Genomic DNA, 20393 nt, shown 5'->3' on the forward strand with positions numbered 1-20393 from the left:
CTAAGAATCAGCTGTAGTTCATTTCAGGAATTATAATTCGAAAGCCTTAAATTATAAATTTCCCTTCGTACTACTGCTGCGATTTTGTTGTTCACCACACCAACTACTCTCTTCACAACTTAAATAATTCAACGTTAACTTTTCAACACAACCATTAACAATACATTAAATTTTTGTGTGCTATGTGACAAATCCACAAGTGATGTGCTAGATTTATTTGAAGTCCATGTCTGACTTTTATTAAAGTTTAGTTACATTTCATCGGAACAGTAGCTATCTACAAAATATAGCTTGTGCAAAACTACGTGGATGATGGCCATATGCTGTTTCTTAGCAACTATCTACAAACACATCCATCATACTGCATGCAAGATTATAATAAATAGCCCCTACATACTTATGTATGCTTTAAAATTCCACCAGAAACATATGATTTAAAGCCTGAAGCCTACTGTGAGGTTTATGTCTGATGTTTTTTTTTTCTGTTTTTCATTTCACCAAAACAGGCAGTTTTTAAAAATGTAACATTTTTGTCTCAAAACGCACTGAACAGAACACAGTCTAACTTTATTGTCCAACCAAATTTGGAAAAGTATGTACCATGAAACTGTTAGAAAAGCACAAGCATACATTAGCAGGTAATTACAACAGCTGTATAACTACAATATATGGTAACAACCGCAGATGACAAGTACTTTATGACAATGTAGTTAGTGTATCGGGAGAATTGAGACAGTACTGAACTAGTAAGAGCATCTCTGCTGCAAAGCATGTACAGTGACATGCATATTAAACATCAGCACCTACAGTATGTTGTTGTCTGGGTATTGAAAGTCGCATGAGTGAAGTTGTCACTTCACAGAGCAAACTGTTTCTCACAAAGTCTTTTAGCACAATACATATGTCTGAAGAACCACGCTAATGTTAAGGCCACCCCATTATTTCATGTGTCTAATTTTCAGATCTATTTCAGTCCTCTTCGAAGACAAACCTAAGCGCGAGATGGATCACTGGTTTGGAGTTGGAAGTAAAACTCCAAACAACTCAGCTTATTTTTACAGAAATACTGTCAATAGAAAAAGAGCATAATTTCTTGTCACATTTTGAAACTCCAAATATGCATGATGTGCATGTTTTTAGGTATTTTCTCCTCAGCGCCGTCTTCTGCGCCTGTGATCAACAGCTCTTCCTCGCCGTGGTCTCTGCACACTTCCATTTGTGTCTGTGGGTGGATCAGAGGGAAAAGTGCCATGTATGTCAGGGGGCGATGGTGCAGGTACCACCGATACAGCTGACTGATTATTAGGATGCTGGGTGACTTGCAGCTGCTGCTGTATTTGTGTTTGGTGCTGTTGTGACTGTTGTTGTACAACATGTGACTGCTGCTGATGCTGATGCTGTAGCTGTGACTGCTGTGGTGTTTCAATCCGCTGTTTTTGTTGCTGCTGCTGCTGCTGCTGTTGCTGTTGTGGTTCTATATGTTGCAGCTGCTGCAGAGCTGGCTGTGGCTGTAAGTGCTGCTGAGATGGCTGTGATTGGTGTGCTTGTTGTACACGATGTTGCTGCGGCTGTGGTTGTTGCTGGGCCTCAAGCACTCCTAACAGCCTTTGTAAAAGGACATTGTTTTGTTGTAGACTGACTGCTAATGCCTCTTGCGAAGCAACAAGTGTTCTCATGTCCTGTCTGAAACCTTCCCCAAACTCCCGCAGACTCTTTTCTACCCGATTTCCCAGTTGAATTGCTGCTTCTCCTAAACCTCGCAGCTCATCTTCAAGCCAGGAGCTGCGCGGAGGGGCTTCAAGAGGACCCTGCTGTGCTCCAAGTGATGGCTGAGGACTGCTTGGCTGAGGGCTGCCATTGAGGAATGGAGCACTGTAGAGTGGGGAAGGAGGCAGCCATCGTTCTGATGGAGGGGGTGGTCCAATGCCCAGACCCAGTCCTAATCCCAATTTGTCCTCCATGCTGTTCTCTACTGGTTCACACTCAGGTTCTCCCATGTCTCTCTCACGCTCAGGATTGTCCTCGTCTTTCTCCAACCCATCTCTCTCTGATCCTTCCACGCCTACACCTGCAAAAAAAAGTGTGAGCGGACATAACCACAGTGGATATTAGTTGCATCTATAGATTCTACAAAGAAATGCAGTTGAGTAATTAGACAACTTATTTTTACCTGTATCAGAGTCAGGGAAACATGGAAAACTAGGCTTTGGTCGGGTGTTTTGCTTTTGCCTGGCTTGTTGAAGCCTGGGGCTTGGCTGGGAAGGCCGTCCAAGCATTGAGGCCCCTCTGCTGGATGGCAGGTAACAGCTGCGGTGGCGGGCATCCGCCAGCCTACCACCATTGCGCCTCTTCAAGTCGTCCCAGCGCTTCTTCACCTCACGAAGGGTACGTGGGACTCTGGACACAGCATTGACTCTCTCTAGGATTCCTGCCCAGATGCGCTCTCTCTCCCGCCGCCGGAGCCTCCCCGCAGGACCAAAGAGCTCTCCCTCGCACCGAGTAACTTCTGACACCAACACCTCCAGCTCTGCTCCACTGAAACGACTCTTTCTTTTTCCGGCACCACCAGCAGCCAGTGCAGCCGACATAGCTCTGTCTGTAGAGAGAAAAGTGAGAGGACAGCCCAAAAGTGAAGCTATCAAGTGAAACTAAATATAATGTGTATGGGAAAAGAACAGTGCTTTAACAGTATCAGTCTTTTTTTTTTTTTTTTTTTTTTTTTTACTGTGCTAAGCTATAATACATTTATAACTACTATTTGGCAGGCCAAGATCAAGTATATATCTCAATTTTACATTAGTCTTCCTTGAGTGATTATAATGGAATGAAATGTTCTCCTAGTAAAACATAATGCTTTAGGTGTTTGCATTCAAAAATTTAATTAATGCATGTCCCGACTGTGTTTGTACACTTCTTCAAATCATGTGCGTCATGAGCATACATATTTTAAACGCTATTCCCATTAGGATCCACATGCTCTGCAGAAGTTTACACATAAACAAAGTAATGGTCAATCTGGTTTCCCGTAACGGTCTTAATCTCATTCAGGCTTACTTTGTTCAATGGACAAGAGGTCATCCGAGGACATGCCAGGTGCCATGATGTTCGGATGCACCACTACCACGTTGAAGGGGAGCCCCCCAGGTAATCCACTGTTCTGGTCACAGCTGCCCTCCGAGTCCTCATCCTCCCTGGGGAAGCCGTTTTCTGAGGCTCCCCCTCCAAAGGGTCCCTCCGGAGACTCCACTTTGATGTGCATGGGAGGTGATTGCTCGTACAGCAGCCCCCCCTCCTCGTAGTACTCAGTCATGGGTCAGACCTGATTTACAGCAGAACTGACTGGTGGGCCAATTCTGATCCTGACAGCCGCTTCCCCATTAACATGAGTTTAAGGTATATCTGAACCTGCTGCTAAAGACATTACAACTCTTCGGTGTACTGCATCGAATAATTATTAGCTGCCACACACACTATGGGGTGATTTCTTAGGAAACACAGAGTAAAAATTAAAATATCTGTAAATGATGGGGGGTTTTTTAAGCACTAGTCTTCAAAATAATAAAGTCACTGCTGCAGCTCAGTGAGAGACAATCATGTTGTATATGACTGGAGCATGAAGTCCAGAGACTTTTCTAGCTAGCTGCAGCCGCTTAAAGCCATTTCTGTCATTTCCATGTACGTGTATATGTTCTGAGAACATCTGTGCACTGTGTGGAAACACCTGGAGCAGGCTGAGAGCTACATCTGAACGTCCAGCTGTTTTACAGTGAGAAGCATCATCGAGGCAGAGAATCGCCCCCCGAGCTGAAATGCAACAACAAAACATAACACTGCTTACGACAGCATTTTAAAACAGCCACGTTCGTATTTGTCAGTGACTTCTGCCGACTTCTGTATTCTGTCGCATCGATGCGCATTTTTTTCTGCACCACATCCGCAATGATTGCGCATTCCGCATACATTAGGTGCTGATCTTGCAATGGAGCTAGCTGTTAGCTAGCGGCTGACCACAGCCTGTGGTGAGGTAGCAGCTTCATCTGAATCGCCAGCGGCAACTGGGCGGAAATGAAGAGAAAGCCGACGGCTTGTTGTGTTTCTTACCTCATGATAACGGCACATGGGAGGCAAAACAAACCAAAACACGATTGCTGCAGCTGTTAGCTCAGCAGCCGATACACAAACCGAGCACAGTCGCTTTCTGTTGACGTCACTCAGGGGGGTCGGTTCAGGACCATTCAGTTGGGTCATGTTGAACAAATGGACCTTGGTTTCATTTTCACCGGTCGTGTAGTTTTCTCCGATTTTCCTAGAAAAAGGCTGATATGCGGCTATAAATTAAAAATAAAAAAAAAAGGGCCCAGGGAGGTTTTGAGTATTTCTGTCCCAATTATAGGGAAATGGAGACGCTGCTCAATTGCGACGCCTCAGACGAATTAATTCCAATTAAAACCTAGAGAGTCAAAGCAGATCATCGGAACATGCAAAATTATGACATTTATCTAGAGGCAGTTCAGCATATAGAGAATAAAGTCTCTCTATGATGAATTAATATTTGACTGGATTTAAATGGAGCAGTTTCTTTTCACAAAACTCGAATCATTGTCTCAGTATTTCCCCTATAATCCGTACCATTACACATAGCGTCTTTCAGAAACCTTTCTAGGACATTATTAGGAATGTACCCGAGATCAATCATTTGACATATAAAAAGCAACAGGTTGTAGATTTGCACTGTGGTACATCCCCCTAATAATCAATCACCTGTTTATGTCTAATATCACTGCAGCTGTACATTTCAACATGACATGATTTTTGTCCACCTTCGTCTATCTTTGTGCTCCTATTTTTTATTCAGTCTTTAATTCATAGGTCGTTACTTGAAGGCGATAGGATTGAGGGTTGTATTTCTTAAAATTAAATGACCCATGGAAATTCACTGTTGGAAATTCATATGTTCTTCTCTTCGACCACGCTGCTGTTTCCCAGATGGGATAATGTTTAATCGTCGCACAAAGTGCAGGGAAAATTCCTTGAGAGGAAAGAGTTAGACAAAGAGCTGTCGAGTTAGGTGCTCAACTAAACCCACTGCATCCGGTCCTGTTGTGTGTAAGCTAAGTAGGTGCAGAACATAATCATGAAGTATTTCACTCTCCTGGTCCTGTTTGCAGCAGCTTGTGAGTTCTTGTATAATTTATTTGTAGCCATTTTTTTTTTTAAAACAAGGGAAAGTTTGAGCTCTTAAAGTTGTTATATTGACGTTGCTGCTCCCTCGACAGATCACCTCCAACATGTTCTGCTTCTTGTTTTCTATCTGTGTCCTGTCAGGGTGACTCCGGTGGCCCTGTGGTGTGCAACAATCAGCTGCACGGTCTGGTGTCCTGGGGTTACGGGTGCGCCGAGCGGAACAAGCCTGGAGTCTACGCCAAGGTCTGCAACTACAACTCCTGGATTCGCAGCACCATGTCCGCCAACTAAATGGAGGACTCTTGAGAGGGGCAGTGACTCCGATATGTTACTCGATGAATGGACCATACAATGCCAACAATGGTGCCCAAAGTCATGGTGTACACATCCAAAGTTATGTGTAATATGTGTAATCAAATTTTTTCCCAAAACATTTTCTTGACTTTTCAGCTGTTTTTTCATGATTAGCTGGTGTTGACACCTATAGCATGTTTAGAGAGCTCATGGCAATGCAGGTTAATAAGCATACTTTTCAGTGGTGGTGTATGGTTGTGGAAATAAAAGGAGGTTTTGGTGTAGTTAAAGAATGTTTGCTGTGCAATGTTTCCATCTAACATCCATGTAAGGTTTCTATAAAGTTCTACAGTCTAAATAGCAAAATACATGGTTAGATCAAAGTCTGCACATTTGTAATTTATAATGATTATAGTTATGCTGCATTATCTTTAGTACAAATCGACATTTACAACACATTAAATCATTTAGGTCACAAAAGAACTTTACAGTAAGTGTCTCACAAAAAGCTGAAATGACTGAACCTATGATAAACTGTTACAGTAATGCCTGAGCACAAATGCATTTACACGTCTATTATGTTGGCAGAACAGCAATACTCACTACTGACTATTCTATATCAATTAAAGAATATGGTTGAAATTAGTAGATTTCAACAAAATTAATTTCAACAACATTCTGTGTAAAAATGATTGATTATGATGTTATTAAGAAAGAGATGTTTTTTCTATCAACATGGCTCTTAGATAAACTGTTTTTATCATTTCACTACTCTGCTCAGCTATTTGTTTTTATTTGGATCACAGCACAATTAAATGGTTAGTCAGCAAATCTGGAAAAAGAATATAAAAAATGTTTCAGTATCATTATTGCCATAATCAATATCAAATAATTTGGGGGGGGGGGGGGGGGCTTAAAATAAAATAATCAAAATTTAAACACAATTTTACAATTTTATTTCCTGATGAAAAACTGACCAAAGTCATACAATCTAATTTAAAATGTATTCAAATATACTTGAGTTTTAGTTTGGTGTCTTGCCATTCTATTTATACAAGATCTCGAGTAAGGTATTGAGGGAGTTTGTTTTGGGTTCAAATGAACATTCATTTCTTTTGTGTGTGGCTCAAATGCCTCTCAAGTTGTACACCAAGTCCCATTCAGTTTTAGTGTGAGGAACATTTGTCAAAAGAGGCCACTTGTAAATTCAACTTTTAGCATTTAAACCTCAATAATTCTCCAAAATGTGTCTGCCACTGAAAAGCCACTTTCATGACAGTTCCGATTGTACACTATCAAAGGTTCTCAAAGATTCTCTGTATAGATATTAATACAAGACAAGAGGTGACCTGTATTGATGGTATTTATCATTATATAACACAGTAAACTGATGTATAACATGGCTTTGAGAGCTGCTGTTTCTCTATGAATAAGGGACATCTATTGCACCCGACCATTTAGTATTATCCTAAAGAAAGAAACAGAGATTCAAAATGTAAAATATTTTGCTTTGAATAACAAAAAAGAGAATCACACAGTTAGAAGGTTATAGTGCAAGTGAAGTATATTTCTTGGTAAATACATGAAATCGAGCCTCCTGTTTAATGGTTTATGTATAAGCATGTGTCAGGGTGTTTGTGGGACCATAGGACATTTCATCATACATGGTACATAGGTTGCCGTCCAGATGTGTTTTCACACACACTACTCAAGAAGATAACAGTAAAAAAAATGAAATAGGTGTCCGTGGCCAGTCAGATAGCAGAGATACAGGGTGGGTTTAAAAGGACCTGCAGTGGAGCTGAGCCAACACTGCGGCTCAGACAGAAACCACCATGAAGGCTTTCATTCTTCTAGCTCTGTTCGCAGTGGCGTGTAAGTATGAAGGCTAAAGAAGTCCTACTTTTCACTTACTTACTTTTAAAGTCATTTTAACCGTCTTGTGACGGGGAAAGACCGAAAGGTTATTTACTGTAACATTTCTTTGAAAATTTCCTGTCCTGCAAAACATCAATTCTGGTAAATTCTCTACTTCTATCAGATGCTGCTCCCATTGAGGATGAGGATGACAAGATCGTTGGAGGCTATGAATGCAGAAAGAACTCTGTGCCCTACCAGGTCTCTCTGAACGCTGGCTACCACTTCTGCGGAGGCTCCCTGATCTCCAGCACCTGGGTGGTGTCTGCTGCTCATTGCTACAAGTCGTGAGTAGAGACCATGGATATTGGATTCAAATGAAACCGTAGGACTTATAGCTGTCGCCTCATTACCAGTTGAACTGAACGTTATATTAATTTTTACCTTCATGCCTCTCTCTCAGCCGCATCCAGGTGCGCCTTGGTGAGCACAACATTGCCGTCAACGAGGGCACCGAGCAATTCATCAACTCTGCTAAGGTCATCCGTCACCCCAGGTACAACAGCCGCAACCTGGACAATGACATCATGCTGATCAAGCTAAGCAAGCCCGCCACCCTGAACAACTACGTCCGCACCGTGTCCCTGCCCTCCAGCTGTGCTAGCGCTGGCACCCGCTGTCTGATCTCTGGATGGGGAAACACCAGCGGCTCTGGAAGTCCGTAAAACACTGCAAACATTTCTGAAAAAAAACTTGGTAGAAGTTAGTGTATGAGAAATAACGTCTCGTTGTTCTTCCTCTCTAGGCAACTACCCTGATCGCCTGAGGTGCCTGAATGCACCCATCCTGAGCGACAGCAGCTGCAAGAGGTCCTACCCTGGACAGATCACCTCCAACATGTTCTGCGCTGGATTCCTCGAGGGAGGCAAGGACTCCTGCCAGGTACCAGCTAACGTCCTCATTACTGTTTCCTCAAGCGAACACACCGAACCTCAAAACACCTCTGCTCACATCTTGTTTTCTATCTGTGTCCTGTCAGGGTGACTCCGGTGGCCCTGTGGTGTGCAACAATCAGCTGCAGGGTGTGGTGTCCTGGGGTTACGGGTGCGCCGAGCGGAACAAGCCTGGAGTCTACGCCAAGGTCTGCAACTACAACTCCTGGATTCGCAGCACCATGTCCTCCAACTAAAGTCTCTTTACTAAATAATCTCTGACTATGCCAGATGTCTCAACAAAATAAATAATCATAAACCTCACTCTCTGTCATTTCTTGTTCTGTGCTATTGAAAAAAACCCCAGATTTACCAATGAAGAGAATCAGCAGGAAGGAAAAGAGAAATCGTAATCCTTCCTTAGAAATGAATAAAGATAAACATCCAAAATAAATCACTCAGAACCCTGCATAAATATGAAAAAATGTAAATCCATTTATCAAAAAAAAAAATAAACGTGCCGCTAAATTAAGTATTCTTCACCAATATTTGAGATGGAAAATACCTCATGAAATAAAAATGAAAAGTATATTAAGTGTTTCTGCAATTTAACAACAAAAATGTTGAAAAGGCAGAGTTGAGTACTCGCCAAATAAACATTTAGGGATTGGACAAGACAGTATGGCATTAGAGGAATTTTGAGAGAATAACCATTGAAAATTTCTTTCTCCATAAATAAAGGTAAATACTGACTGCATGCTGCTCAAATCAGTAAAATTATATATAACAATTTAGGGTAACTCAGTCACCCTGGATGATAAATACTGTGTTTATTTCATCACATTATGGATATATACCACAAAAAAATGTTGCCCTGAGATATAGAGATGGGTGACAAATTAAATGAAAAACCTGAATAAATGAGTGACGAAACATATATAACAAATGCAGATGCCTCCACACAGGGCACGAAGGGTCACTGAATGGTTTAATGAGCATGAAAATGATGTGAATCCCATGCCATGACCTTTGCAGTTGCCAGATCTCAACCCAACTGAACACCTATGGGAGATTTTGGACCGACGTCTTAGACGGTGCTCTCCGCCACCATCATCAAAACACCAAATGAGGCAGCATCTTTTGGAAGAATGGTGTTCATCCCTCCAGTAGAGTTGCAGGGACTTGCAGGATCAATGCAGAGGAGCACTGAAGCTGCTCTGGCGGCACCTTACATTGACATTTTATGTTGGTTTTTCCTTTAATTTGTTCCATGCCTGTATATTCACGTATTTGCTTCAGTTCACTAGTGTGACAAAAGAGGATAGTAATAAATACTGTAAAGGAAACCAATAATTTCACACCAAGATTCAGCCTATTTGTCATCACAGCATCAACAACTATTAAAAACCATGAGCACTGTAAACTATCTCTGAGACATATTTGAGGACAAGTATTGTTCCTACTAGAAACAGAGAAATTAACTAAACATGAATACAGTGGTGACTTATTTGTACATTTGCAATTAGATTGCATTAAAATAAGCAGTTTAAACATTTCACATTAGTCTCTAAGCCACACTTTTAATTCAATGTTTTATGAATCAGGGTTTTAGGAGAGAGACAGTTCAATAAAAAAAGCATGTGTCAGGGTGTTTGTGGGACCATAGGACATTTCATCATACATGGTACATAGGTTGCCGTCCAGATGTGTTTTCACACACACTACTCAAGAAGATAACAGTAAAAAAATGAAATAGGTGTCCTTGGCCAATCAGATAGCAGAGATACAGGGTGGGTTTAAAAGGACCTGCAGTGGAGCTGAGCCAACACTGCGGCTCAGACAGAAACCACCATGAAGGCTTTCATTCTTCTAGCTCTGTTCGCAGTGGCGTGTAAGTATGAAGGCTAAAGAAGTCCTACTTTTCACTTACTTACTTTTAAAGTCATTTTAACCGTCTTGTGACGGGGAAAGACCGAAAGGTTATTTACTGTAACATTTCTTTGAAAATTTCCTGTCCTGCAAAACATCAATTCTGGTAAATTCTCTACTTCTATCAGATGCTGCTCCCATTGAGGATGAGGATGACAAGATCGTTGGAGGCTATGAATGCAGAAAGAACTCTGTGCCCTACCAGGTCTCTCTGAACGCTGGCTACCACTTCTGCGGAGGCTCCCTGATCTCCAGCACCTGGGTGGTGTCTGCTGCTCATTGCTACAAGTCGTGAGTAGAGACCATGGATATTGGATTCAAATGAAACCGTAGGACTTATAGCTGTCGCCTCATTACCAGTTGAACTGAACGTTATATTAATTTTTACCTTCATGCCTCTCTCTCAGCCGCATCCAGGTGCGCCTTGGTGAGCACAACATTGCCGTCAACGAGGGCACCGAGCAATTCATCAACTCTGCTAAGGTCATCCGTCACCCCAGGTACAACAGCCGCAACCTGGACAATGACATCATGCTGATCAAGCTAAGCAAGCCCGCCACCCTGAACAACTACGTCCGCACCGTGTCCCTGCCCTCCAGCTGTGCTAGCGCTGGCACCCGCTGTCTGATCTCTGGATGGGGAAACACCAGCGGCTCTGGAAGTCCGTAAAACACTGCAAACATTTCTGAAAAAAAACTTGGTAGAAGTTAGTGTATGAGAAATAACGTCTCGTTGTTCTTCCTCTCTAGGCAACTACCCTGATCGCCTGAGGTGCCTGAATGCACCCATCCTGAGCGACAGCAGCTGCAAGAGGTCCTACCCTGGACAGATCACCTCCAACATGTTCTGCGCTGGATTCCTCGAGGGAGGCAAGGACTCCTGCCAGGTACCAGCTAACGTCCTCATTACTGTTTCCTCAAGCGAACACACCGAACCTCAAAACACCTCTGCTCACATCTTGTTTTCTATCTGTGTCCTGTCAGGGTGACTCCGGTGGCCCTGTGGTGTGCAACAATCAGCTGCAGGGTGTGGTGTCCTGGGGTTACGGGTGCGCCGAGCGGAACAAGCCTGGAGTCTACGCCAAGGTCTGCAACTACAACTCCTGGATTCGCAGCACCATGTCCTCCAACTAAAGTCTCTGAACAGTCATTTGTTGGGAGACAGGAAAGTGCTTATACCTTTAATAAAAGCAAAACAAAACAAACCAAAAAAACACCTCAATACTCACTTGGCTTCTCGGCAGAGCACTACACACTGCACTCAAACTAATTTAAATATGTTTGGATTGCAGCATTTCATGGTTATCTTAAAAGTAGAGCTAACGTGTCTACCTATTCACACGTAGGCACAAAAGTCCACCTACAAATAACAGAAACAATCAAATATAAATACAAAGGTGACCTTTATTGTTTTAAGACAAATTATAGCATAAAACTATACACAACAGATCAGGATGTCCATGTGGGAAACATCTTTTGAAATGCAATTTTTTTGGGGATTTCAACAAAGTCAAGCCTGACATTGAAGCAGGAAAATGTAGTTTTCTCGAAGCAGTGAACAGAAATGCATGTTCATCAAAACTTACTTGGTGCAGCAGGTGCGCAATGCGTGTTTGTCAGTATATTGTCCAGAAAATTTACCATCACTTGATTTCAGTCATCATATTACAAGTCCACAACAGAGCAAACTCTTTGACAAATATGTGCATGACAGAGGCTAAAAATGTGAATACAAAATGCAGATCCTTGCAGACCAGAGGAAAACAAATTTGGAATCAGTACAACACATCCTCTGAAACAGTTTGATTAACAGTTTGACTTGTATTAGTCAAGAGTAGACCTGTATGAAATTGATATTTTATATTAAATTCACAGTGGTCATACAGCAAATGAATGCATCATGATGAGGTGAGAGTGTTTGTAAATTTTTAAAACTATACATGGACTATTCAATTAATTGGCCATTGTATTCATGGACAACATGATGAGAAAATCCACACATTTAATATATAAACTCTTGAATTTATTGCTGAAATGTTTCAAACTATTTTATCAGGTTTGCCAAACAACTTTCAGAGCAATAAGGAATTCATGAATTAATTCAGTGTGACCTCTGATCAGTTCGTGATCTACAGGACCCGTGTTAAACAATGTAAAAAAGTTGATGCACATATAGAAAGGGAACCATAACTCCATTTAGGTTATTATACCTGGCCTCTAGCATGCTGCAAATAGTGCTGATAAAGGTCTGAAATGGCAGAATATGCATTACCACACACGGCACACTTAATGCCATCTGAAGACCCTTCATTTGATAAACTGTCATTTTGGGTTGCATGTCTTTTTACAGTTCTCAAAGGTGTAATGGGTTTTACATGTGCATTTTCAACTATTCTGTCATTACTGGTTTCTCTATCTTGGATTAAATGTGTGCTCCTGGGACCCAGGGAAGTTTTACCTACATCAAGACCCTGATTTTGAACAAATGAAATCATGGGCGCTAGAGGCGACTCTTGGGGAACTGGGTCTGAATATTTGGACAAGGGGCTCAGAAGAGAGTTGCTTTCCTCAGGTTCAAGACGTAACGTTGCCATATGGTTGTTCGTGGAAGGGCTAAACATTTTCTTGTTTGCTTGTGTACTATGATCATCTATGGATAAATCAAAAGCAGAGTCCTTGTGCGTGTCTTGCGTTGAGGAATGGCAGAGCTGGTGATTGAACAGCAGGTCTAGAGTCTTAAAGTTGCAGCTGCACTGCTCACATTGATAAGGCAGAAACACTTTCTTAGGCCTGACCTGAATCCACTGGAACTCTGGGTGCTCACTCATGTGTTTTTTGTAAGGCTCTACAAACCGAAAACCTTGCCCGCACTGAGGACAAGTGAAGCGGCCACGTCTCTGTCGATGGATTCTCTGGTGATGCCACAGTTTTTGCCAGTTTTCTAGAGTCTTACCGCAACAGGCACAAGTGTAACTTTGACCCGGGGCATGAGTGAGCATATGGGCGCGGAGTCTGCCCATGTGTCTGAACAGTCGCCCGCAGCTTGGGCATAGATATTTCCTGGGGTCGGATCTGTTATCTAGTTTGTTTAACTTTGACACGATGTGTGAGAGATGGTGAGCCGGTATGACTGTGGACTGGAACGGTTTCTTTAGGTTAGCGATGCGTTTTTTGTGGCTGGTTTTTGATTGTTTTTTCTCTTTTTCACAACTTGCAGCTGTGAGAGGAGAAGCTGAATTGTGTCCTGATGAACACCTTAGGGCAGGCACTGTGTACTGTATTAATGACATTGTCTCTTCTTCCTTTATTGCAGAGCTGGAGGTGTTTCTCTCTCCTCTGCACTGATTGCGATGGGTGTTAAACTCAGACAGCACACCAAACAGCTTGTCACAATACAAGCACCGATAAAGCTTCGCACCGGTGTGGGCTCTCATGTGACTGTTGAACTCCTGTAAATGGTCAAAAACATTCTTGCAGATATGGCAAGTGTACGTTAGTGAAGGCTTTACACGTCTGTTGGGTTGTGAGTCGTCACCGCTTGCCGTAGGTCTACATGTGTGATTTTTTGCATTGCTATAATGAGTGAATGATTTTTCACAATGTGTGCAGTTGTAACGCTTCACAGACCAGTGTGTCAGCTCGTGAACACGGAGGAAATAGGCCTGACCGAAAGCTTTGCCACATATATCACATTTATAAGGCTTCTCCCCTGTGTGGACACGCACATGTCTTATGAGGGCAGACTGAAACGGGAATGTTTTACCACAGTACTGGCACACTTTTCTTTGTCTCTTTTCTGGGGAAACTGGTGTACGAAGTCCCTGACTGTTTTCATGGTCGTTCCCTCTGCCCCGTTTTTCAGATTTGTTGTTCTCGGAGTCTTGATCCAGCTCATGTGCATGCATCTTCATATGAGAAGCATATTCAGAGCAAGAGAATTTGATCTTGCAAAATGGGCATTTTTGATATATGTTGCTCTTCCTGTGCGTCTTGAGATGAAGATTTAAGTTTGAGTTTTTGCTAAAGCCTTTGCCACATTCAGGACACTTGAAAGGTCTCTCTCCTGTATGAATCCGTTGATGGATGATGAACTGAGACAGAAATTTAAATGTACGACCACAGTAACCACATTTCAACAGAGTTTTACCTCCTTTTTTAGTGTAGATGACATTTGCGTTGGCATTTGACTTGGCCTCGTCATCCATGTCACCACAGTCTGCTTTTTGTTGACTGTCAGTGCAGCCTTCTTGGCCTTCTACAAGTTGCTCACTCTGTAACAGCACATTACTTATTCTCCTCCTTCTCTTGCCGCCTCTCTTGCGCCTGAAAGCGTTTCGCTGACTGTTTGGACGCTCAGATTTAACTGTGGTGTTGGTACTGTATTGTAAAGATTTAGGGTTGTTTGACTCTGACACTGGATTTAAATGATCCAGCTCTACCTCTATATTCTCAGTTTTCACAGCAGGGGGGCTCCCAACCGGTTTAGGTGTTTCTTCAGAGGTCGTTAAGACATCTGTGATGGAGGGCTCTGTATTCTGCAAGTTTGCGTTTTTTGGAGAGTCAAGGCTGCTTTTTGATTGTGACTCCTCGCTGCCAATCATTTCCACTGACTGTTTAATTTTAGGTTCATCACTTTGAGTAGGACTTGCCAAGTTCAGACTGGTCAAATCATCTGAGGGAATAACTTCAGGCTCAGCTGCTGCCTGGGAACGCAGTTTTCTTTGTGGTAATACGCCTTCCTTTATTTCTGTTTGTTGCTCTTGCCCTTCTCCAGACTGTGGGGAGCACTGACCTTCCTTTCCATCAGTATTAGTCTCTTGTTTGTCAGCGTTTAGTTCCACGTGCTTATCTGTCTCTGCTCTCTCCCCACAGCCTGTGTCATTGCTCAACACTGATGAGGCCTCCTGGGAATCTTCCAGTCTGGACACTTTAACTGGAACTTGCTGATCAGCCAGTTTAGGCCTTCTTCTTTTAACACCTTGTAAGCTGGATGTATTGCTACTTTCCAGAGGGGCAAGGCCAGTTTGTCCGGGGTCTACCTTGCTATCAGATTCAGTGTTTCCATTTTGTGCTGAAGGCTGCTGCTCCCTTCTACTCCTCAGCCTCCGTGCAGGACCGTTAATATTATTAGCATGAGCAGAAGCAGCAGGGGCTCTGGAAGCCTTGGCAGAGGTATTTTTAAAAGCTCGAATATCTGTTTTTTTTGGCCTTCCTCTTTTTTTTTTTGGCAGGTCAGGGACACTGTCTTCTATTTTACCATCAGAGACAGTATGAGAACCAGAATGATGGATTAAAGGACCATCATCAGTGTTAGGCACATCACCACTGCTGTTGTTTTCTAAGCATGCTGGCAAAGGTATTGTCGTGCTGATCTCCTCATGCTGAACTGCATCAAGACCAGCAGCATCTGGATCTTTTTTGTCTTCAGTCAACAGCAGTTTTATTTTACGAGGGCGCCCGCGTTTTCTGCGGACCTCCACAGGCTGTCCGTGACTGTCTGTTGTCGAGCTGCACACAATCGCAGGTGTTACTTGAGGCTTTGCTTCCATCCCTACCTGTGATGACAGGCGCTCACTCCGTTGACTATTTGTTCCACCAACTGTTTCAGAGTTAACATGGCGATCAGACTCCAGGTAACCTGATGAGTGGGACTCAGGGGCAGTTTCAGTCAGTTCTGTTGCTTTCATTTCCTCTCCCCAGCTGGAGTCCAGGTCTTCCTCACGACATCTCTTATCTTCAGGTATCTGTGGAAAAAAAAAACTGTATGTCACAAATGCAGTAATGGTATTGTTGCACATATCCTAAAATAATGTATATACAAAAATAAAAACATACAGAAAGGAATGTACACTAATGTTGCTCTCTCTATAATTTGTTCAATAATATAAATGTTCAGCTCAAGATCATTTTCAATACTACATCATACATCAATGTTTTAGAAAAATATAGGCAAATTCATGCCTATTAAAAGGAGTATTATACATTTAGATTGTTACTTGAATTGAGAACACAATCCCACGTTTCAACAACCATACATGTGTCGTATTATAAAAACGATCTCCTGACAAATAAATGTAAAACAGGGTCAAACTATATAATTAAAGCTATATTTAAATTATTGTAAAGCCTTCTTCAAATTCCATAGAACCTACATAAACATACCACTATAATTCAAAGCCCCTCAGGCTTAGAAGTTTTAATGCAGAAAATTCATCCACATCCTATTCCATTTACAAAAGGTACTCCAAAAATCATGCTGTGTACTGTAACAGACGGCATAACTTTTGGGGTGATAGGTCTATTTCTCTTTCTCACTAGCTACCTGCTTGCAGTCCGAAGGAGCATGAATTGAATTGCGAGGATGAGGTGTCACAGAAGTTAACTCAGAGACTGTATTTTGGTCACTGCTTCCTCTGCTGAAGGACATTTTACTCCCCATGTCAAGAGTCTGTGGATTAAACAGTGACAAGGAGGTTGTAACTCATAAACTCATAACAGTGACATGTATTCCTAGACTAAAATGTAATTTTTCCTGGCCTGAAAAATCACACCTCTGAATAGACTGCATGCTATTCAGTTGATTTGCTACCAGTATTTCACACCAGTGATTATAGTCCAGGTGTCTACAGTGAAGCATAACGCAAATCTGAACCGGAGAGAAGCCTGCTATAAGCAATCACTGGGCCAGATTACAATTTGCCTGTACAGATTTATGCTCGTTTAAGATATGTTACTTTTCCAGACGACGAAATTTCCCAAAAAATTAGGAAAAATGTTTAATTAGGTGATTTCCTAATCAAAACCTGCCCAGAAAGATATCCAAGTAGCAGAATTTGTGATTCATTTTCTAGGAAAATGTGCAGTACTGTGAGAACGCCCTTCCTAACTTTCATAAACCGTGGTTAGGAAATTACTGGAAAGTAACAGAGCTATTCTCCAGAATAACTCATTTTACTTTTGGTACATTTTGCTGACAATACTTTAGTACTTTTACTTTAATAAACATCCCTCTGCAAGAGTTTAACTTATAACAGTTGCACTGCGATAGTGCTCCGTTTACAATCCAAAATGGAAAGCATGTAAAGAATGTAAATACTTCTGGGTCATTCTATACCTATTTTCCCAGTTCATGGGATAGAAAATACTTTTTTAGTTATTAATTTTGTAAGTTTGGTCCTCTGAGCTAAATTTCATAATTTATTAGATTCTTTGTGTATTATAAACCTCACCAGTTGCTTATTTTTTCACTGAATTGGGATGAAATTTGTACTGAACATCCAAGAAATCCAGAGGATAATTTCCAACATGTATTCATGTAAATAGTTTTTGCTTAAGGGTTTACAATATATGAAAATATTTTTACCCACTTGTTTTTACCCAAACCAACAATCTTTAATTTTCAAAAATTCATATCTCCACTAGTTTTCACTTTCTTGCAACCAAATTTGAGCATGTTTTTCATTGGGTTCAGGAAATTTGCAAGTTGCAGCTTGTAATGGTTTGTTGCATACTGGAGGATATCTTTTTCAGTGTGTCTCTACAAAATATTAATCTTAGGTCCTTTGCTACACACACATGTATGATTTTGCAATTTTAGACTTTTCTGAACTAATTTCCAACATCATTAGCTAATAGCATTAGAAAACAATAAAGCAAATCTGGGGCTGGGGCTAATCCCACTTGAAACAGGTTTGGGCGCCGTTTTGCAAAATGAATTGCTGCAGATGTTGGTGTGTACGCTTCGTATTCAGTCATCTGTGTATCTTGATCAGTTTCTGTTCCAACGGTGTATTCTGAGTCCTTTATCACACATGGGGGACACCAATTCTGTCCAGGCTTGTTAAACCTTCCCATGCGTGTTGTAAGCTCTCTTGCTTTCTCTGTATTTATGATCCTCAGTGAGCGACTCCGTTTGTTCTTGGGATTCAAGTTGAAGAGATCACAACACTGTTTCTGAAGAAAGCTTTATTTTACCAAAAAATACTTCTGGTGATGCGAACAAACTGTGGCATCATCAGTCAAGTCAGAACATCCACTTCTCGACTTCAGTACTTCCTTGTTTATTTCCAACTCAGATCAACTCTTCCATTGGTGTAGGCTGTCTTGTGACATTTGGCTGCTTCTTCTAGGCTTTTTGCAATAAATTAGGGCTCCATTATGTCCCTATCGCATCAAACTGCTTAATGATGAAATTAATTAAGGGCAGCACATTTTTATATACTTCTGGGTATGTTGCAATCCAACAAATCAAGCCATTACAAGCTGTAACTTGCAAATTTCCAGAACCCAATGAAAAAGAGGCTCAACAGGTATCACACAAACATAGAAAACTTTGAAGTCAGCATAGTACGAATATCTACCTATTTTCAAAAAATTATTTAATGATGGAGTAATGTAACATATTTAAATTTTATATCCGCAATTATTATTAGCACTTTCCCATTAAAAAAAGGTTCAAAGAAATTTAAAAAGTGGGTTTTTCCAGCTCCGAAGCTATATTTAGCTAAATCTCTGGCACCCAGTTTTTAATGCAGGGCCACATAACGTCTACATGTGATAGAAGATATTCATACAACACAGAGTGAAAATTTGGTTGCAAAAAAGTGAAAAGTAGTGCAGATATGAATCTTTGCAAACCTAAGATTGTTCGTTTGGGTAAAAAAATTATTAATTTTATTAATTTGTTTACTGTAAAATCCTCAGCAAAAACTATTTACATTTTGCAAATTATCCCCTGGGTTTCTTGGATGTTCAGTACCAATTTCAATCCGATCCAGTGAAAAATAAGCAACTGGTGAGGTTTAGAATACACATACAAAGAATCTAAAAAAATGATGAATGAATAAAACTATTTTGGAAGCCCAAACTTCAAAAATTCATAACGAAAAAAAGTATTTGGAGCAGAGCTATAAGATTTTTGAAAGGCCCCGAATTTAAAATTTACTCTAACTGTATACATGACATTTTTCCGCCGAGAAAATCCACGACATGAACTGGGAAAAGTTCTGAATTCAGCGTGAGTTGGCATGACCCTTCCTCCACAGCTCACCACAACAGATCACACGGCACACACACTTTAAATGCTACCTCTTGAACCGCTTCTGAACCTGGGAGCATCCTCTGTGCCAAGGCTCAAAAGTGCGGTGTTGCAGTTTGTAAAGCACTAGAAGCAAGTAACAGATAATGCAAAAATAATCTACACTGGTTTGTGTAGATAGACAGCGGGTGCTATTGTCAGCCTGCCTTTCATCTCCATTGCAGGCACATTTCATCGGATGCACACACAGGAGCAAATGGCTTCTGACTGTGGTTGCCAATAGTCACACACAAACTCACTGAGACATAACCGAGTCCCATCGAGTCACATAACATGTACTTTAATCACCTATGACAAATCCGGCAGCTTCAGCATCCAGCTACCAGTTGTCATTAGAAGCTACCCGCTGCATGACTAACAGTGTAGGCGATGTCTTTCGGTAGGCCAGATCGCTAGCTCCGGATATTTAACGTTACAGGCCACACGAACCCAACCGTTAACTACAATGTCAGCTCATATGTCTTTCTGTATAGCTAGTAACACGTATGAAGGCTATTTCTCAACACCAGTTACCAAACGCGATGGGCGGTAGTAAACACAAACTGCTTGCCTGCGTGGGAGAAAGTCAAGACTGGTCTCTGCGTAGCCATGCACTGACCGATGCTCCACTAGCTAGCTTCTAGCTAGCTCAAAGCTAACATATACTCTGTCGTTACGTGGCTGCTTGGCACTTTTTTCTCTCTTTCCTTCTTTCTTTCTTTTTTTTTTTTACAAGCGTGCATTGATCTGGGAGCTGAGCTGTTATTGTGGACCTGGCTTTTTCTTCTTTTCAGAGCAGTTTGCAGCAGTGAGCCACTCGACATCCACGCACAAAGCAACCCGAAGAGTGTCAATCACGTCGAGCGCACAGAGTGGATACTTGAGTGCTGCGGGAAATTTCGCAGTTACGCGTTCTTCTGCAGGAGTGATTTCAAGTGGCAAACACGACATAGGAAAAGAGGGCTACTTATCGATGGGTGTATTGGTGAGATGCGACGTTTAATAAAATAAATTTTGGAAGCTGAAAACCTGATGCACACCACCATCATGAATTTGGCAGGTATACAAACTACCAGCAATGTGCCTGACACTCCTCCTGGTTTTGCTGTTGCACATTTAAGC

General features: G+C 41.6%; 4 protein-coding genes across 8 annotated transcripts; 2 read left to right on the forward strand and 2 right to left on the reverse strand.

The window, feature by feature from the left end:
- Window positions 1-230: 230 nt before the first annotated feature.
- On the reverse strand, window positions 231-4219 carry si:ch211-261d7.3 (mediator of RNA polymerase II transcription subunit 12). 2 transcript variants are annotated; one of them, XM_040116994.1, is made up of 4 exons: window positions 4102-4219; window positions 3055-3804; window positions 2171-2596; window positions 231-2068 (listed from the first exon to the last, which is right to left on the reverse strand). In XM_040116994.1, exons 2-4 carry the CDS (start codon window positions 3308-3310, stop codon window positions 1152-1154), a joined length of 1599 nt encoding a protein of 532 aa, XP_039972928.1. In that variant the 5' UTR covers window positions 3311-3804; window positions 4102-4219; the 3' UTR covers window positions 231-1151. The 2 variants fall into 2 exon arrangements, with proteins under 2 accessions (XP_039972928.1, XP_039972929.1); XM_040116995.1 differs by having other exon boundaries at window positions 3055-4219.
- Window positions 4220-5134: 915 nt separating this feature from the next.
- Window positions 5135-8524, forward strand: LOC120783793 (trypsin-3). 2 transcript variants are annotated; one of them, XM_040117026.1, is made up of 5 exons: window positions 5135-5174; window positions 7520-7682; window positions 7799-8052; window positions 8141-8277; window positions 8375-8524. In XM_040117026.1, the coding sequence occupies exons 1-5, from the start codon at window positions 5135-5137 to the stop codon at window positions 8522-8524; spliced, it is 744 nt and encodes a 247-aa protein (XP_039972960.1). The 2 variants fall into 2 exon arrangements, with proteins under 2 accessions (XP_039972960.1, XP_039972959.1); XM_040117025.1 differs by lacking the exon at window positions 5135-5174 and adding an exon at window positions 7312-7353.
- A 1592-nt stretch (window positions 8525-10116) lies between these two features.
- Window positions 10117-11329, forward strand: LOC120783792 (trypsin-3). 2 transcript variants are annotated; one of them, XM_040117023.1, is made up of 5 exons: window positions 10117-10158; window positions 10325-10487; window positions 10604-10857; window positions 10946-11082; window positions 11180-11329. In XM_040117023.1, exons 1-5 carry the CDS (start codon window positions 10119-10121, stop codon window positions 11327-11329), a joined length of 744 nt encoding a protein of 247 aa, XP_039972957.1. In that variant the 5' UTR covers window positions 10117-10118. The 2 variants fall into 2 exon arrangements, with proteins under 2 accessions (XP_039972957.1, XP_039972958.1); XM_040117024.1 differs by having other exon boundaries at window positions 10119-10151; window positions 10342-10487.
- Window positions 11330-11597: 268 nt separating this feature from the next.
- Window positions 11598-20152, reverse strand: si:dkeyp-84f3.9 (zinc finger protein 184). Of its 2 annotated transcripts, XM_040116978.1 has the most exons (3): window positions 19843-20152; window positions 16518-16643; window positions 11598-15939 (listed from the first exon to the last, which is right to left on the reverse strand). In XM_040116978.1, the coding sequence occupies exons 2-3, from the start codon at window positions 16632-16634 to the stop codon at window positions 12400-12402; spliced, it is 3657 nt and encodes a 1218-aa protein (XP_039972912.1). In that variant the 5' UTR covers window positions 16635-16643; window positions 19843-20152; the 3' UTR covers window positions 11598-12399. The 2 variants fall into 2 exon arrangements, with proteins under 2 accessions (XP_039972912.1, XP_039972913.1); XM_040116979.1 differs by lacking the exon at window positions 16518-16643.
- Between the last annotated feature and the right edge of the window lie 241 nt (window positions 20153-20393).

The sequence above is a fragment of the Xiphias gladius genome, chromosome 22, assembly GCF_016859285.1.
Source record: "Xiphias gladius isolate SHS-SW01 ecotype Sanya breed wild chromosome 22, ASM1685928v1, whole genome shotgun sequence".
NCBI lineage: Eukaryota > Metazoa > Chordata > Actinopteri > Istiophoriformes > Xiphiidae > Xiphias > Xiphias gladius.

What these genes read in the sequence shown, in the direction of transcription:
- si:ch211-261d7.3 (XM_040116994.1), bottom strand. Translation starts at nt 3,310, where the DNA reads ATGACTGAGTACTACGAGGAGGGGGGGCTGCTGTACGAGCAATCACCT. An exon ending in CCTCTTGTCCATTGAACAAA is followed by an intron (nt 2,597 to 3,054) that starts GTAAGCCTGAAT and finishes TTCTCTCTACAG; the next exon opens with ACAGAGCTATGTCGGCTGCA. An exon ending in TTTCCCTGACTCTGATACAG is followed by an intron (nt 2,069 to 2,170) that starts GTAAAAATAAGT and finishes TTTTTTTTGCAG; the next exon opens with GTGTAGGCGTGGAAGGATCA.
- LOC120783793 (XM_040117026.1), top strand. Translation starts at nt 5,135, where the DNA reads ATGAAGTATTTCACTCTCCTGGTCCTGTTTGCAGCAGCTT. An exon ending in GGTCCTGTTTGCAGCAGCTT is followed by an intron (nt 5,175 to 7,519) that starts GTGAGTTCTTGT and finishes TACTTCTATCAG; the next exon opens with ATGCTGCTCCCATTGAGGAT. An exon ending in GAGGCAAGGACTCCTGCCAG is followed by an intron (nt 8,278 to 8,374) that starts GTACCAGCTAAC and finishes GTGTCCTGTCAG; the next exon opens with GGTGACTCCGGTGGCCCTGT.
- si:dkeyp-84f3.9 (XM_040116978.1), bottom strand. Translation starts at nt 16,634, where the DNA reads ATGGGGAGTAAAATGTCCTTCAGCAGAGGAAGCAGTGACCAAAATACA. An exon ending in CTCCTTCGGACTGCAAGCAG is followed by an intron (nt 15,940 to 16,517) that starts GTAGCTAGTGAG and finishes TTTTTTCCACAG; the next exon opens with ATACCTGAAGATAAGAGATG.
- LOC120783792 (XM_040117023.1), top strand. Translation starts at nt 10,119, where the DNA reads ATGAAGGCTTTCATTCTTCTAGCTCTGTTCGCAGTGGCGT. An exon ending in GCTGCTCATTGCTACAAGTC is followed by an intron (nt 10,488 to 10,603) that starts GTGAGTAGAGAC and finishes CCTCTCTCTCAG; the next exon opens with CCGCATCCAGGTGCGCCTTG. An exon ending in AAACACCAGCGGCTCTGGAA is followed by an intron (nt 10,858 to 10,945) that starts GTCCGTAAAACA and finishes CTTCCTCTCTAG; the next exon opens with GCAACTACCCTGATCGCCTG.